General features: G+C 45.9%; 1 protein-coding gene across 1 annotated transcript in view; it reads right to left on the bottom strand.

The window, feature by feature from the left end:
* LOC120946696 (alpha-2-macroglobulin-like) overlaps nt 1-18,695 on the bottom strand; it is a 108,543-nt gene that overhangs the window by 43,552 nt on the left and 46,296 nt on the right. The window contains exons 8-11 of the mRNA XM_040361326.1: nt 17,311-17,443; nt 11,972-12,086; nt 8,353-8,462; nt 1,883-2,050 (exon numbers count right to left, since the gene is read on the bottom strand). Of these exons, the coding sequence (XP_040217260.1) occupies nt 1,883-2,050; nt 8,353-8,462; nt 11,972-12,086; nt 17,311-17,443 (526 nt within the window). The remainder of the gene's footprint in view (nt 1-1,882; nt 2,051-8,352; nt 8,463-11,971; nt 12,087-17,310; nt 17,444-18,695) is intronic.

Raw genomic sequence — 18,695 nt, 5'->3', positions numbered from 1 at the left:
AGGGCAAGCCTCCAGGGGGAAGATGAAAGCAGGCTCCAATATGTAAGACAAGAAGAAAGAAGGCGCCACCAGGTGAGGAACAATGTAATATTAATTTGACAATAGGTGCATTATCCACTTACATTTTAAATTTGTGAATTCGGCATACAAGTCCTAACTGGCCCATAGGTGGCGATCATCCGCAACAGATGTGAGCTGTGTATGATGTCTCTCAGTCCTCTGTATCTTAGTCTGCTAGAGAACCAGGAAGTCCGGGTGATGTAGACAGCAGAAACGAGGCTTGGGACACAGCGTGTAAGCGCAATGACATCACGGGCAGCGACGATATTTCGGAGCATGCGTCGTAGATTACTAGGCACGCTCCTTTTTCAAGCATGCTCAAGCATTTCAAGGACGCTTGAAAAAGGAGCGTGTCTAGTAATCTACGGCGCATGCTCCGAAACGTTGTTGCTCTGTCGCTGCCCGTGATGTCATCGCGCTTACACGCTGTGTCCCAAGCCTTGTTCCTGCTGTCTATATCACCCGGACTTCCTGGTTCTCTAGCAGATGAAGATACAGAGGACTGAGAGACATCATACACAGCTCACATCTGTTGCGGATGATCGCCACCTATGGGCCAGTTAGGACTTGTATGCCGAATTCACAAATTTTAAATGTAAGTGGATAATGCACCTATTGTCAAATTAAAATTACATTGTTCCTCACCTGGTGGCGCCTTCTTTCTTCTTGTCTGGTAGGGTCATGCATTTTCATCCCTAATGAAGTCAGAAAAGGAGAGCAAGGGGATGCGACTTTACATGAAGCATGTGGTAGCAATGGAGTAATTTGGTGAACATTTAGGAAGTTTATTGAATATTACAGTAACACACACATATAATGCTGATATCAATGGCAAGGTAATAACAATGAACATGGTAATGATATTGGTATCTCATTGTAAAACTGCAACAACATTCAAAAGTTCACCAAGGCAAGGTTAGATAAAGACATAGGCCCGGATTCACATACATTGGCGCATATTTATGCCGGCGTAGCGTATCTAATATACGCTACGCTGACGTAGCGCATAGAGGCAAGCACCAAATTCACAAAGCACTTGCCTCCCAAACTGCACTGGGTTCCCTCGGCGTAAGCCGTCGTAGGTGGAAGTGGGCGTGAGCCAATGCTAATGAGGCATGAGCCCATGCAAATGATGGGCCGAGAGCCACACAAGTACTTAAAACGAATGGCGCATGCGCCGTCCCGTGGACATATCCCAGTGCGCATGCTCAGAATCACGTCGGAACTACTCCCTAAGATACGACGGATCACTACCTACGACGTGAACGTAACCTACGCTCAGCCCTATTCACGTACTACGTAAACGACGTAAAATAAGATGGCTGTGTTCCCTGGTCCATACCTTATCATGAGTTGCGCCTCATATATGGGGAATAACTTTACGCCGGACGTACGACCGCGTATATTATGTACGTTCGTGAATCGACGTATCTCCCTCATTTCCATATTTGAATAGGAAATCAATGGGAGCGCCACTTGCGGCCAGCGTAAATATGTGGCCAGCGTAAATATGTGCCCACGATACGCCGGCGTAGGAAAGTTACGTCGGTCGGATGAAGCCTATTTTCAGGAGTATCTCAGTTTATGGGCACGGCGCATAGATACGACGGCGCATTTTTACACTTGCGCGGCGTGTCTCGAGATACGTCGGCGTAAGTGCTTTGTGAATCCGGGCCATAATCATAAAGTAATGCCTGCAGGACCTATGGCCTCACTAGACCTGTAAATGTAGGTAATTATATGGTTAACATCTATGTTTATGATTGAAAGCGTAATAAAGTTCTACGGGAAAAAAAAGAATAATCCACTAATTTGATATTACCTTTATCGAGATTCGACCCCCCAATTTGGTGGTATCATCAATCTTAAAGTCGGCTAGTCCTTTCTCATTGGTCACCAGTGTTTGATCGCTTGAGAAATAGAAAGCGAAGGCCAAGAACTGAACAGTCTGCCCGGATATAGGATTACCATTGACATCTTCCAGTTTGAGCTGCAGTAAGGCACACAAAAGTCAATACTAATAATTATTTATAATAAAGATAATAATAATAATAATTAAAATTAGGGTTGTCCCGATACCACTTTTTTAGGACCGAGTACAAGTACCGATACTTTTTTTCAAGTAGTCGCCGATACCGAATACCGATACTTTTTTTAAATGTGTCCCCAAATGCAGCCATGTCCCCCCCATATGCAGACATGTCCCTCACATATGCAGCAATGTCCCTCTAGCCATGTCCCTCACATATGCAGCCATGTCCCTCTAGCCATGTCCCTCACATATGCAGCCATGTCCCTCACATATGCAGCAATGTCCCTCTAGCCATGTCCCTCACATATGCAGCCATGTCCCTCACATATGCAGCAATGTCCCTCACATATGCAGCAATGTCCCTCACATATGCAGCAATGTCCCTCACATATGCAGCAATGTCCCTCTAGCCATGTCCCTCACATATGCAGCAATGTCCCTCACATATGCAGCAATGTCCCTCTAGCCATGTCCCTCGATGCGGCAGCACGATGCGGCAGGAGCGGCGGGGGGGGGGTAAGGGGGGGGAAGTATTCTATTTAGGTATCGGGGGTATTTGCGCGAGTACGAGTACTCCTGCAAATACTCGGTATCGGTCCCGATACCGATACTGGTATCGGTATCTGGACAACCCTAATTAAAATAGTTGTTAATTCGATGATGCTGAACATATGGTTTCACTTAAAGTATAACTAAAAGTTTTATGACACCGTCTCTTTCACAATACAAGGAATGAGTATTAATAGGCAGTAGGGATGAGCTTTGAGTTCGACTCGAACATTGGCTGTTCGCTGAACAGCGAACAATTTGGGGTGTTCGCGGCAAATTCGAAAAGCCACGGAACACCCTGTAAAAGTGTAAAAGTCTATGGGAGAAATCTAAAGTGCTAATTTTAAAGGCTTATATGCAAGTTATTGTCCTAAAAAGTGTTTGGGGACCTGGGTCCTGCCCCAGGGGACATGTAAATGAATGCATGCTAAAATGCATGGGGGTCCCCCCAAATTCAATTACCAGGACCTTCAGGTATTATCAATGACTTTTCTCTGTATTGCCGGGAGCCGACAATTCATTATAGCTGCGAGTGATTTTAAATGACTTTTTTCCTTCGGGAATGACACTTTGTGCAGGGACTGTTCTAAGCACGGGAAACAAGCGCTACTTTACAGGCATACTATAGACACCCCCCAGGTATGACATTTTAAGGAATATTTTATTGTTTCACTTTAAGCATTATTAAATTCACTGCTCCTGAAAAAACTGCCATTTAAAAAAAAAAATTGCATTGATACATGTCCCCTGGGGCAGGACCCGGGTCCCCAAACACTTTTTAGGACAATAACTTGCATATAAGCCTTTAAAATTAGCACTTTTGGTTTCAAATGTTCGAGTCTCATAGACTTTAATGGGGTTCTAAAGTTCACACAAACTTTTGGTCTGTTCGCAGGTTCTGGTGCGAACCAAATGGGGGGGGTGTTCGGATCATCCCTAATAGGCAGAAACTCATGTCTGTTCTGCAAAAACAACCTGGGCTTGAAAAGAGAAATCAAGAGCCAAACGGGATTTTTATTTGATTAACCACTTGAGACCCGCGCTATTGACAAAAGACGCCAACAGCGCAGCACTCAGGTGCCAAGTAGACGTCTTTGGACATCTTTTAAAGTGCATTACCCGCGCGCGCCTCTGGGGGGCGCGCAGCGGGTTAGCACTGTCCTGGCGCATCGCTGAAGAGCCAATGCGTGTACCTGCGATGCACAGAAGAATTCATACAGTTCCAAACATGGTTTTAGGCAGGTCTTCACCCCAGAACTTCCAGTCCTTGCTGACCCTTCATCAGCTTCTCAGAGATACACAGCTTCTTCAGACAGGTGCACTCCCATACTTAGTGGAGTATGGGAGTGCAGCTGTCTGAAGAAGCTGTGTATCTCTGAGAAGCTGATGAAGGGTCAGCAAGGACTGGAAGTTCTGGGGTGAAGACCTGCCTAAAACCATGTTTGGAACTGTATGAATTCTTCTTTACCAGGGAAGGCACTGGGCGGAGCGAGCGACGTGCTGATGTCATCCCCTCTCATCGTTTGAATCTCTACACGAGTGGTTCCTTTGTACCTGTTAGCGTCCGGCCGGCGCTGCAGGTTTGAATGCCTACTATTATCATTTGAAATGTGAGTTGTTTACTTATGTGCCTGTTTTAAATAAAGTATCCCTGGTTTTATGCTATGGAAGCATTTCTCTTTTTTATATGACCGTTATCAATGAGCACAAGCAGTGGCGTCACTAGGGTTGGTGTCACCTGGTGCGGTAAAATATGGTGTCACCCCCCCCCCCCCCCCAATTACATTTTTCAAATATTTTTTACCCTACTGTTTGCTCTCTGTTCTCCTTTCTTCCCCTTTTTTCTCTCTCCCTATCCATCTTTCTTGCGCATTCTATCCCTTCTTCTTTCTCTCCATTTTTCTTTGTCCCCTCCCCCCACCTCTCTTTCTCCAGAACCGGAATTCACATCTCAGGAGCCTATAGGCCAAGGGCGTACCAAGAGCATTTGGCACCCGGGGCGGATCCAATATCTGGCACCCCCCCCCCCCACACGTTAAAATGTAAAAACACCCCACTGTGCCCCCTGCATACCTCTGCATCCTTCAATATCTTTTTGTTACTACCGTGTACCCCTCTCCACAACTACACCTCTGGACCACTTTACATTGCACAGTACCCTGCACCTCTGGACCCCTTTACATTACACAGCACCCTGCACCTCTGGACCCCTTTACATTACACAGCACCCTGCACCTCTGGACCCCTTTACATTACACAGCACCCTGCACCTCTGGACCCCTTTACATTACACAGCACCCTGCATCACTGCACCCCTTTACATTACACAGCCCCCTGCATCACTGGACCCCTTTACATTACACAGCCCCCTGCATCACTGGACCCCTTTAAAATTACACAGTACCCTGCATCACTGGACCCCTTTAAAATTACACAGCACCCTGTATCACTGGACCCCTTTACATCTCACAGCCCCCTGCACCTCTGGACCCTTTTACACTACACAGCCCTCTGCACCCCTTTACATTACACAGCACCCTGCACCTCTGGACCCTTTTACATTACAAAGTCACCTGCACTTCTGGACCCCTTTACATTACACAGCACCCTGCATCACTGCACCCCTTTTACATTACACAGCCGCCTGCACCTCTGCACCCCTTTACATCACATAGCCCCCTGCACCTCTGGACCCTTTTACACTACACAGCCCTCTGCACCCCTTTACATTACACAGCACCCTGCACCTCTGGACCCTTTTACATTACACAGCACCCTGCACCTCTGGACCCCTTTACATTACACAGCACCCTGCATCACTGGACCCCTTTACATTACACAGCACCCTGCATCACTGGCCCCCTTTACATCTCATAGCCCCCTGCACCTCTGGACCCTTTTACATTACACAACACCCTGCATCACTGCACCCCTTTTACACTACACAGCCACCTGCACCTCTGGACATGTCAGCTAAAAAAAAAAAAAAAAAAAAAATGTTTAAATCGGGATGGTGTCACCCCTCTAGTGGGTGTCACCCGGTGCGGCCCGCACCCCCCTAGCAACGCCTCTGAGCACAAGTGCGAGGCTCTGCAGCATTGGGTCCGTGTCATTAACCAGTCCCTCTGGTCGGAGTGTTACGCTGGGTTTGGTCCTTGAGGACCTTTGAATCTGGTAAGCAGATTTAATTATCGGTGGTGGATACACATGAGGCTCTTTAGGACTACAAGCAGTCACCATTTGGATTGTGCACGGGTGCTATACTAGACACTTTCTTTGAACTGTACTCACTTATTGGGATATCTTTCAATCATGGTCTATTGAATTTGTTTCCCTCTTTTTTATATATTTTTTTCAATTTCTTGTATGATCAATTTATCTATTTTTCACTGAGTGTAATTTATTTTACATTGGCTGGAGAGGCTATTAGCCAATACATACGTTTTTACAGATTGGGTCCCTGGATGGTTGGAGCCATAACATATTATTGCACATCACTGTTATTTATATGTACCACTGTATTTGTGTTTACCTTTATTTACAGGTATTATTACACACGTTTGGGCTTTATGCCCCGTCTTCTGTGTTCCCTGACGAGGAATACTATATTTTCTGGTGTAGCGCAGTTATCCCTTTTTTCACGTTTTTTCTATGTTGTTTTACATAATAATTGCTGCTTGTTTGCTCTGTGCCCCAAGCTCACCCTTTTTTGAGGCCTATCAGAGCCTCTGGCTCTAATCACGTGCTTCTAAAAAAAAACAATGCATGCATGGATATCAGGCGGATGACAGGGGCGGATTCAGGGGGGGCAACGGGGCAATTGCTCCTCTCCGAGAAAATAAGGAGCGGGTGAGCCGGCAGGTGACTGAGCAGGCCGGCGATCGAGTGAGCGGACGGGCAGGTCAGGCTTGTGAGCGGGCAGGTGTTCTGTCAGGAAGCCGCTCCCCATCTGAATATGCAACTGAAGTGACGTTGCGTCGCTGCCATCTTGGTACACCCGCACGCAGTAAGCCTAGAGTTAGAAGTCCGCAAGCGGACATGTTTATACACCCACCAGAGTCTTGCTTTTCACAGGTATTTATAACAGTAAACCCAACTTATATTTCACTATATAAGCTGAGTTAAAAATAACTGTGAAAAGCAAGACTCCGGTGGGTGTATAAAGATGTCCGCTTGCTTCCAACTCCAGGCTTACTGCATGCAGGTGTACCAAGATGGCCGCAATGAAACATCACTTTGGTTGCATATTCTGATGTGTAGCAGCTTTCTAACATCTCTCACCACCCACCTTCACTCTGGGACGCAGCCACTGGAAAGTGACAATTCACTTCTGGTAGCAGGGGATGTGGCAAGTGACATGGCAAGTGACAATCAGCATCTCGTGGCAGGCATTGGTGATTCTGCATTATGGTGAGTTGAACTATTACATTGTATATTGTAATGTAATAATACAAATAATGCGCTTCAATCATCCTGACACCATAACCATGGCGCCGTGATGATTGAAGCGCCAACACCAGCCATTGCCCTGCAAAAGATTCTGGCAGTGCCCCTCCCGAGACTAGACTCTAGATCCGCCCCTGGCGGACGGGCTGCCACTGGTCAGGAATTAAAGCGGGAGTTCACCCGAAAAAATGTTTTTAACATTAGATTGATGCTCATTTTGTCAAGGGGAATCGGGTAGTTTTTTTTAAATCGAAGCAGTACTTACCGTTTTAGAGAGCGATCTTCTCCACCGCTTCCGGGTATGGTCTTCGGGACTGGGCGTTCCTATTTGATTGACAGGCTTCCGACGGGCTTCCGACGGTCGCATACATCGCGTCACGAGTAGCCGAAAGAAGCCGAATGTCGGTGCGGCTCTATACAGCGCCTATACAGAGTTTGGCTACTTTCGGAAAATCGTGACGCGATGTATGCGACCGTCGGAAGCCTGTCAATCAAATAGGAACGCCCAGTCCCGCAGCCCATACCCGGAAGCGGCGGAGAAGATCGGTCTCTAAAACGGTAAGTACTGCTTAGATTTTAAAAAAACTACCCGATTCCCCTTGACAAAATGAGCCTCAATCTAATGTTGAAAATTAACTTTTCGGGTGAACCTCCACTTTAAGAAAGCCCACTGATGTCTACTGGTCTGTGGGAACGCTACCAGGTCTGGTGTCACAGCCTGGTCATGGGGAGGACATCACCACAGTTTACATCCCTGAACCCCAAATGGAGAGTGAGAGGAGACAAACTAGGAGTCGGTGAGAGGCGGCTGGCCATACCCTACTGCACCCTATTTAAAGGAACAGTATTGCCCACTTGGGACACCGTTCAGCACCTGTATCCAGGTTCATAGGGACTTGAGCCCTCCAACAGATTTGGGCCCCGATGCACTCATCACAAGGGAGAATTTGTTAGAGACTGATGAACCATTTGATCTCCTATAGTGTAGGGATTAGGGGTCAGTCATTGGTCCTCTTGATTACAAAGTTAATATTTTATTTTGAAACGGTTTCCATATACTTTTTGAGATGTTTATTTCTTTTTTTAATTCTTTTGTTTTTTGCCTTATTGTGTATTATTACAATAAGTATGCCCTTCCAGCTTTGGTGTGTCAGAGGATGTGGAAGGTTGTTGACACCAGGAACCAGGGGACCCAAACACCAGTGGCTCCTTTGGGGCAAGCACTACAAAAGCTACCCTGCTGGATAGAGATCTGGATAACTTACCGTCCCTTTGTATGGGAGCCCAGGCTTGTAGTAGGTTACAAGGTCAACAAACTGCAGTTTGTACAAATCGTTTGAGATGGAGATATGACTGCGGGTTGACAGCTGAACCCCTACACAATGAATGAAAAGAACACAGGAATTATACAATATGGTAGATATGCAGGGCTTTTTTTCACAGAGAATAGGTGCTGGATCTTCCCCCTTTTAGATCACTTCCTATCTCCGCCCCCTACCCACCTCTGAGCACCACCCCTTGGTTCCACCTCCTACCCACCTCCCAGTACCATCGTTTTTTTTCCTATCGGTTAGGAATCCATCGGTTAAATTCAAAACAAGTTGGCTTTTTTTTAACCGATGGATAAATAACCGATGGCGCCCACACACGATCAGTACCACCCCTTTTAGAGAATACATAACCCAGTATCATTTTGTGGTGCTAAGTAGTTTTTATGGAATATGTAAAAAATAACAAGAAAACCAGTAAAGTGGATCCCCCACAGCAGAGACCCCTGCAGCAACAATAGATTCCCCCAGCAACAACAGACCGCCCAGCAACAATGGACCCCAACAACAATAGGCCCTCGGCAGCAACAACAGATTTCCCAGCAGCCAGCCGCACGTTAACAGACTCTCTAGCAGCCAGCATCAATAAACCCCTCCCTCAACAGGAGATCCCTCCCAGAAACAATAGATCCCCCACCAGTAATAATAGTCCTCCACAGCAACAATAGACTGGCACACAAAAATAGATGCTCTGCATCAACAATATATCAGCCAGCAACAACAGACCCCTCCCTCAACAGTAGATCTCTTCCAGCAACTATTGACCCCCAGCAACAATCGATCCCCCACTAGCAACAATTATAGACCTCCCCAGCAACAATTGATTCCCCAGCACACCTCTGCATGCCTTGTCATTACATACATTCAATGCTGGAGGTGCCGGAACTGCGTTCCTCCGCGTTCCTGCTGAAAAAAAGCCCTGTAGATATGTAATGCAGCAGTGTTAGCCTGACCACTAAAGTGTTCACTGTTGGATGTAAAGTAACTGATCTGAGCTTCACCAACAGTGTCCCTATAGTGGAGGGGTTTATCTTAGTGTAGAAGTACCCTTAGCATACAACATGGTTGGAGGGAGATATCTTATTCTAAGCCAATAAACAGAAAAATATTACATAATGATTCTAATCTATTAATGAATGTACACTAAGTGAATTTTGTACACTAAGGCCGCGTACACACGATCGGTTAGACCGATGAGAACGGTCTGATGGAAAGCCAACTTGTTTTAAATTTAACCGATGGATTCCTAACCGGTTAAAAATCCAGGCATTCTCAGAATCAAGTCGACGCATGCTTGGAAGCATTGAACTTCGTTTTTTTCAGCACGTCATTGTGTTTTACGTCACCGCGTTCTGACACGATTGTTTTTTTAACCGATGGTGTGTAGGCAGCTTCATCGGTTAACCGTTGAAAACGGTCCATCAGACCGTTTTCATCGGATGGACCGATCGTGTGTACAGGGCTTAAGTGTTTTAGACATGTGCACTTCTGAAAAATGTGTTCGTTTTCGTTACATTCGTTTTTTTTTGCATTTTTACAAAATTCGGTAAATTCTAATTTTCAGATTTTCGAATTTTCGAATTCTGAATTATCAAATTTTCAAATTTCCGATTTTCACATTTCTGAATATTCAAATTTATGAAGTTTCAAATTTCCGATTTTGGAATTTTCTCATTTGGAATCATTTTTGAATTTGGAATCATTTTTGAATTTAGAATTTTTGAATCTCCGATTTTATAATCTCCGAATTTAGAATTTTGGAATTTTGAATTTTCAAAATTTTGAATTTCCTAATTTCTAATTTTCAAATTTCCAAATGTCCGCAATCTAAATATTCCTGAAAATCCAATTTCCGAAATTTCAAATTTCTGAATTTTCAAAATTTTTCAATTTTAAATTTCCGAAATTCCAAAATTCTGAATTTCCGAAATTCTGAATTTCCAAATATCTGAATTTCCAAAATTCCAAATTTCGGAAAATTAGAAAATCCGGAATTCGAAAATTCGGAAATTTGAAATTTCGGAAATCCGAAAATCTAAAAATTCAGAAGTTGAAAAATTCTGAGATTTGGAAATGTCAGAATTAACAGATTTGTTAAAATTTGTTAAAAAACGAATTTGGAACTAAACGAATTGCATATGTCTACTGTGTTTACACATTACACCAGCCTGGGAAAGTATGGAAGGTAATGCTGTTTTATACAGCGGGGATTCTCAACCATGGTGCAGTTTGGGCTCCCTTTGGGTGCCACGAGCATAGGACCCAGTTTTTCCTGGATTAGCACAATGAGTTGTTATGTGGTGTAGATGGAGTAAAGAAGAAATGGCTACACATCAATGAAAATCCAATTGCCATTTATTGATCACCAATTGACATTCTAGATCCATGATGCCCTGCTATGGTGTTAGCAGCCAGCCCACGTCATAGCAAGACACAATGCTGATCCAGGACTGGTAGTATGCAGGTCTGTCCCCAGCATTTAGAAGGAGAGGGAAGTCCACCTCCTCCAGACCTACTCCACTCAGGGCCATCTTAATAGCATCATGGGCCCATGGGAAAAGTAATGCGCTGGTGCCCCTACTATCTTGCCCAAATTTATACACCTACTTTTAAGGGATTAGGAGGGCACAGAATAGGTTCTGGGATGCTTGCTGGGACACGACCATATCGGGACTGTTTAGTAAAAAGCGTGACTATCTCAGCAAATCCGGGACAGTTGGCAATCACGATGTACTGCAAGAATATTGTGGGGCCCCCATGTACCTGGGGCCCCTGGGCAGTGCCCAGGAGTGCCCTTGCATTAAGATGGCCCTGACTCCACTGCCTGCCCTCTGCCATGCTGCTGGAGCTAAAAGGTAGGGCTCTGATATGAAGAGAGGGTTGTATGATTGAGGGGCTCTGTGATGGGAAGAGCACTGATGTGATGTGGGGCTCTGATGTATAGGGAGGTCTCTGATGTGATGGGGAGACTCTAAAAAGATGGGGGACTCTGATGTGACATGGAGCTTCTGATGTTAACTCAGGTTTCCCCTGATAAATAAAATTTACATTTTTTTTTTTACATACAGTGGAACCTCGGATTAAGAGAATAATCCGTTCCAGGAGAATGCTCGTAATCCAATGTACTCGCATATCAAAGAGAGTTTCCCCATAGAAGTTAATGGAAACTAAAAGAATTTGTTCCACATTGACTGCAATGGCATGCAATACCGCATGCGGCCAGAGGTGGGGGGCGCTGGAGAGCCTGGGATTCGGCTGGAAAGGCCCAAGGACAGCTCGGCTGACCACGGCAAACCTCAGAAAGGCTCGGGAACTGAATATTTCCGTGTCTTTCCGAGTATTTGCAAACGGCGTAGATCGGCTGCGACCGCAAAGAATAGTTCAGGAACCACCTATGTATCTCATTGACATTAATGTGATTGTCTCTCTTTACAGACACATACTTCTCTTTACATCCATACAAATACAGTTGTAGACTTGATAATGGCCTAGAAGTAGCTTATGGCAAATCTAGCCTGGTTCCTTGCTCAGGAAACCTTCTATTATTTAGACATACCTGTCTCTTTCTCTGTAATATATGCAGATGCGTCCAAACTCATTTCAAGGTTACTCCTAGTTAGGTTAAGAGTTTCAGATTTTGCCTCCACTGTGGAACATCCTGAAGGATCCAACTTGAAAGAAAATACATTTTAGTCAGTCACATATCACTCAAAGTTACATACACTATGGGCCAGATCCACAAAAACCCGGCGCAACGTAACTTTTTCAATTTAAGTTACAGCGCCGGAAAATTTCTACCTAAGTGCCCGATCCACAAAGCACTTACCTAGAAATTTTCGGCTGTGTAACTTAAATTCGTCCCTAATTTAATGGGGCGAGTCCCATTTAAATTAGGCGCGCTCCCGCGCCGGACGTACTACGCATGCTCCCGACGCGGGATAGAAGGGTCTACTTTTACAAGGCCTAAACAGTTTAGGCCTTGTAAAAGTAGCCCTAATATTGCGACGGCAAACTAATACTTACGGAGAAAAAACGAAGCGTAAAAGCTTCGTGGATCTCCGTAAGTGCTAATTTGCATACCCGAAGCGGCATTTCGACGAGAAATGCCCCCAGCGGCGGCTGCAGTACTGCATCCTAAGATCCGACAGTGTAAGTCCCTTACACATGTCGGATCTTCTCCCTATCTATGTGAAACTGATTCTGTGGATCAGTTCCATAGATAGAAACAGGGATACGACGGTGTATCAGTAGATACGCCGGCGTATCCCTTTTGAGGATCTGGCCCTATATTACCAAAAGTAATGGGACACCTGCCTTTACACGCACATGAACTTTAATGGCATCCCAGTCTTGGTCTGTAGGGTTCAATATTGAGTTGGTCCACCCTTTGCAGCTATAATAGCTTCAACTCTTCTGGGAAGGCTGTCCACAAGGTTTAGGAGTGTGTCTATGGGAATGTTTGACCATTCTTCCAGGAGTGCATTTGTGAGGTCAGGCCTGGCTCGCAGTCTCCGCTCTAATTCATTCCAAAGGTGTTCTATCGGGTTGAGGTCAGGACTTTGTGCAGACCAGTCAAGTTCCTCCACCCCAAACTCGCTCATCCATGCCTTCATGAACCTTGCTTTGGGCACTGGTCCAAATCATTTGGTGGAGGGGGGATTATGGTGTGGGGTTGTTTTTCAGGGATTGGCCCCTTAGTTCCGGTGAAGGGAAATCTTAAGGCGTCAGCATGCCAAGAAATTTTTAACAATCTCATGCTCCCAACTTTGTGGGAACAGTTTGGGGATGGCCTTGGTTTTGGCACTGGTGCGCAGTCATGTTGGAATAGGAAGGGGCCATCCCCAAACTTTTCCCACAAGGTTAGGAGCATGAAATTGTCCAAAATGCCTTGGTATGCTGACGCCTTAAGATTTCCCTTCACTGGATCTAAGGGGCCAAACCCAACCCCTAAAAAACAACTTCATGCTATAATCCGACCTCCACCAAATGATTTGGACCAGTGGACAAAGCAAGGTCCATAAAAGACATGGATGAGCGAGTTTGAGGAACTTGACTGACCTGCACAAAGTCCTGACCTCAACCCGATAGAACACCTTTGGGATGATTTAGAGTGGAGACTCTGAGCCAGGCCTTCCCATCCAACATCAGTGCCTCACCTCACAAATGCGCTTCTGGAAGAATGGTCAAACATTCTCATAGATACACTCTTAAGCCTTGTGGAAATCCTTCCCAGAAGAGTTGAAGCTGTTATAGCTGCAAAGGGTGAGCAAGCTCAATATTGAACACTACGGACCAAGACTGGGATGCCATTATTGAGTTGTGCATGTAAAGGCAGGTGTCCTAATACTTTTGATAATATAGTGTATACAGGCTCTCCTCACTTAACGACCAGGTTCCGTTCCAGCAACCAGGTTGTTAAACAAATTGGTTGTTAAACGAGGAGCGAGCAATAATCAATATTTTAATCATTCTTCACTACTATACTTTACTGTATGCTGAAAAAAAGGTCTAAACACAAAACTTCAACGCCATAACATTGTTTTAATTTGCATAGGGGGCTCTTGGTCCCCTATGAGACAGCAATAACGATGATTGTGTACGAGAAGCTTAATTGGAACCAGAAAGCCATTACATGTTAATGCTCATAATTATGAGAAAAGCCTCAACACAGAACGAGTATTAGTTCTGTGCACAAGAAGAAATGTTCATATGAGTATGCGCTTTAGCACACACATGCACGCACTGGCCCCAAACGGCCTATTTAAAGCGGAGGTCCGGTAAAAAAATAAAAAAGAATAAAAGTCAGCAGCTACTAACACTGTAGCTGCTGACTTTTAATAAGGACACTTACCTGTCCTAGTCGCCAGCAATGTGGGCCCCCGCCGAGGCCGATCCTCGTTCCTGGCAGCTCCAGGCGCCGCCATCAACAGTGAAGCCGGGCGGCTTCACTGCCCATATCCTACTGCGCATGCGCAAGCAGCGCTGTGCTTTGTGAATGGGCCGGCTGCCTTCTGGGATACACACAGTTCCCAGAATGCAGTGCGCCTCATTCACAAGAAGAAACCGAGTGTAGGAGGAGGAAAAGGATCCACCGTGGAGTATGAAGAGGCAGATTCGGGACTTCCGCATAGCAACAGCTATTTATTTTATTGTTTTTAGATTTTTGGAGTACATTTTTTTTTCAGGGTGGAACTCCACTTTAAGCTGAACTATGGCATTAACAGATTGCAGAGTGGTCTTCAGCTAGTTCCTGTTTACCTGTGCCTTGACCTGCTGTATCTGCCTACCCGTACTTGACATGGGTTACCCTTGACCAATCCCTGACTCTTGTGACCTTGGCTTGTACTTTGTCTCTGCTCTTGTCTTGTGCTTCTGTGGCCTACTGCCCGACTGTGTACCGACTTCGGCCTGTATCCTGACTCTGCTCCTGTCTTATGTTCCTGTACCTTCGGCATGAACAGATTGCAGAGTGGTCTTCAGGTAGTTCCTGTTTACCTGTGCCTTGACCTGCTGTATCTGCCTACCCGTACTTGACCTGGGTTGCCCTTGACCAATCCCTGACTCTTGTGACCTTGGCTTGTACTTTGTCTCTGCTCTTGTCTTGTGCTTCTGTGCCCTACTGCCCGACTGTGTTCCGACTTCGGCATGCATCCTGACTCTGCTCCTGTCTTATGTTCCTGCCTGCTGATCAAGCTTCACCATGTTCCAGTTCCTGGTTCCTGCCTGGTGATCCACAGTCATCTGTTTCCTGCAAACCTCGGCTGGCACTGCTTGTTAAACCCAGCCCTCATGCCACTCTGTCTTCACACCTCCTGTCATCACTACCAGGGGTGTTGGACAAGAGGTGCAAGAAAAGCCCCCTCTACAGCTCGATCTCCACCAGGTAAGTGAGAGATTGTAAAAAATAAAAAAAATATATAAAAAATTAACTTTCAATGGGCCTCTGAGCGTGATAGGGAACTTTATCACTCCAAAAAGAGTTGATTCCCTAGCACAGTCACATTTCCTTCTCCCTCCTACCACATCATAGTCCTTTCTTTTTTTGCAAGTGTCTAATTACTTTCTGTGTTGGTCCAGCTCTTCTGCCCATCCCTCCACTCACCTTAATACATACAGTAACCTTTCATGTAGCAGCCGGGGTGAGGAGCAAAGGCTAATACTATAGAGTATCATATGAGTTATGACTCTGAGTCTACTGAAGTGGCTTACATCGTATCCAAGATGGCAGCACCCAGCAGCAGTCTCAGGTAGGGTGATCACGTGTCCCGGATTGCCCGGGACAGTCCCGCATTGCCCGGGACAGTCCCGCATTTTGCTGTCCTGTCCCGGGTACCTTCATTCAAGACAATACAGTGTCCCGGAATGAAACGGACAAAAAAAAGGCCCAAAAAAGGCCGCCACATCACTGCTTTACTCACTGGCAGTACTTGTCCGGGCCAGTAATGCCCGGAGGAGCACAATCCCCGCCCCCTGTTTGTGATTGGAGAAATCATAAATCCTGCCTCGTGTGTCCAATCGCTGTGCTGTGATTCATTACAGCACAAGCTAATTTTTTTTTTTTTGGGGGGGGGGGTGTCCCTGAATTGTAGTTTGGAAATGTGGTCACCCTAGTCTCAGGCCTTTTGGATGTATCCACAAAAGAAGATTTTACAGATAAATACTGTAGCATGCAAAAAATACATTCCATCCTAAGTGCAGCTAAAATTAAAAACAAAAAAATCAGTACAATGAACATACAATCAGTAGGATGTGTCTCTTGCATACCTCCCAACTGTCCCTGATTCACCGGGACTGTCCCGGAAATTGACCTTTGTCCCGGAGTCCCGGCGAATCATGCCGCAGGCAACACTGTGCATGGCAGCCGTCAGCTGGCATCTCTCCTTGCCGGTTCAGCTGCCTCTCTCACACACGCACGCAGGGTGGAGCGCACTGAGCCCGCCCCCTCCTCCTCCTCCTGCTGCAATGTTTTGTTTTCCAGTGCAGAGGAGGAGGCGGGGAACATGCACTCCACTCTGGAAGAACAGTGATCCGTCACTGTGCAAGTGAAGCTTGCAGAGGAGGGGCCACTTGTCCATGATGGAAAACTCAGTGAATGGCAGTCGTCATCTCTCCTTGCTGGTTCAGCTGCCTCTCTCACACATGCACGCAGGGTGGAGCGCACTGAGCCCGCCCCCTCCTCCTACTGCTGCAATGTTTTGTTTTCCAGTACAGAGGAGGAGGCGGGGAACATGCACTCCACTCTGGAAGATGGTGATTCGTCACTGTGCAAGTGAAGCTTGCAGAGGAGGGGCCACTTGTCCATGATGGAAAACTCCGCCCACTGATCGTTGGAGGAGAATCAGCCTGCTATCACCCTGCTGGTACCTGATGGGGGTCCCATGTGACTGGGGGGGGGCAGACATTAGGGAGAGTAAAGGTGGATAGACTGGGGAGGGGGAGGTTTGTGCTAGGAGAGGGTGGTAGGATTTTGGTTTTGTACCCTGCCCTACTGACCCCAGGTCCTTGTCCTGACCCCTGTACCCTGCCCTATCGACCCCAGGTCCTCCGTCCTGACCCCTGTACCCTGCCCTATCGACCCCAGGTCCTCCGTCCTGACCCCTGTACCCTGCCCTATCGACCCCAGGTCCCCCGTCCTGACCCCTGTACCCTGCCCTATCGACCCCAGGTCCTCCGTCCTGACCCCTGTACCCTGCCCTATCGACCCCAGGTCCTCCGTCCTGACCCCTGTACCCTGCCCTATCGACCCCAGGTCCTCCGTCCTGACCCCTGTACCCTGTCCTACTGACCCCTTTAATAAAATGCAATATGTAAGCTTGTATATTGTTTATAATCATGTCTTCTAGTTATTACAAAATTTAAATTATCAAGTATAATTAAAGTTTACTGCTACCTTACCTTCCCAGTGAAGTCTGTACAAATGCCATTTTGCATGTTTCTTTGATCTCCAGCACTCCAGTATTGTTGGTCACTATATTGACGACAAACTTCGATCCTATAATCTCCTTTTACTGGCTTTCCAAAGGTGTATCTAAAAGAAAAATCCACGGGATGTTTTAACTACAGAATACTGTCAGCCAGTAAATATACTATAAGAAGTAAATAAGAAATAGTCCCCTGATGAAGTCACGTGGGAGTGATGTAACGCGTAGAGCATCCCAGACTGGAAATGATGTGTTGGAGATCTTTTTATGCTGAGTATATGATACCAAAGACGTTTTTACTGCTTTTCTGATGTAAGAGTTACTCCTTTAACCACTTCCGGACCGCCGCATGTACATTTACGTCGGCAGAATGGCACGGACAGGCACATCAACGTACCTGTACGTGCCTGCCTAGACGTGGGTCGAGGGTCCGATCGGGACCCCCCCCGTACATGCGGCGGTTCCCGTGGCTTCAGGAGCGATGCGGGACGACGGCGCGGCTATTAGTTTATAGCCGCTCCGTCGCGATCGCTCCCCGGAGCTGAAGAACGGGAGAGCCGTATGTAAACACGGCTTCCCAGTGCTTCACTGTGGCGGCTGCATCGATTGAGTCACACCTACAGCCACACCCCCCTACAGTTGTAAACACACACTAGGTGAACCCTAACTCCTACAGCGCCCCCTGTGGTTAACTCCCAAACTGCAACTGTCATTTTCACAATAAACAATGCAATTTAAATGCATTTTTTGCTGTGAAAATGACAATGGTCCCAAAAATGTGTCAAAATTGTCCGAAGTGTCCGCCATAATGTCGCAGTCACGGAAAAAATCGCTGATCGCCGCCATTAGTAGTAAAAAAAAAAAAAAAATAATAAAACTATCCCCTATTTTGTAAACGCTATAAATTTTGCACAAACCAATCGATAAACGCTTATTACGATTTTTTTTACCAAAAATAGGTAGAAGAATACGTATCGGCCTAAACTGAGGAAAAAAATGTTTTTTATATATGTTTTTGGGGGATATTTATTATAGCAAAAAGTAAAAAATATTGAATTTTTTTCAAAATTGTCGCTCTATTTTTGTTTATAGCGCAAAAAAAATAAAAACCGCAGAGGTGATCAAATACCACCAAAAGAAAGCTCTATTTGTGGGAAAAAAAGGACGCCAATTTTGTTTGGGAGCCACGTCGCACGACCGCGCAATTGTCTGTTAAAGCGACGCAGTGCCGAATTGTAAAAACCCCTTGGGTCATTTAGCAGCATATTGGTCCGGTCCTTAAGTGGTTAATAAAACAATTTTTATTGACAATATTATACTATGGAAGGTCACTTTGTTTTACCCCAACATATGGATAGG

Source organism: Rana temporaria, chromosome 8, assembly GCF_905171775.1.
Source record: "Rana temporaria chromosome 8, aRanTem1.1, whole genome shotgun sequence".
Classification (NCBI taxonomy): domain Eukaryota; kingdom Metazoa; phylum Chordata; class Amphibia; order Anura; family Ranidae; genus Rana; species Rana temporaria.
This window is presented reverse-complemented; position numbering and strand designations above follow the sequence as displayed.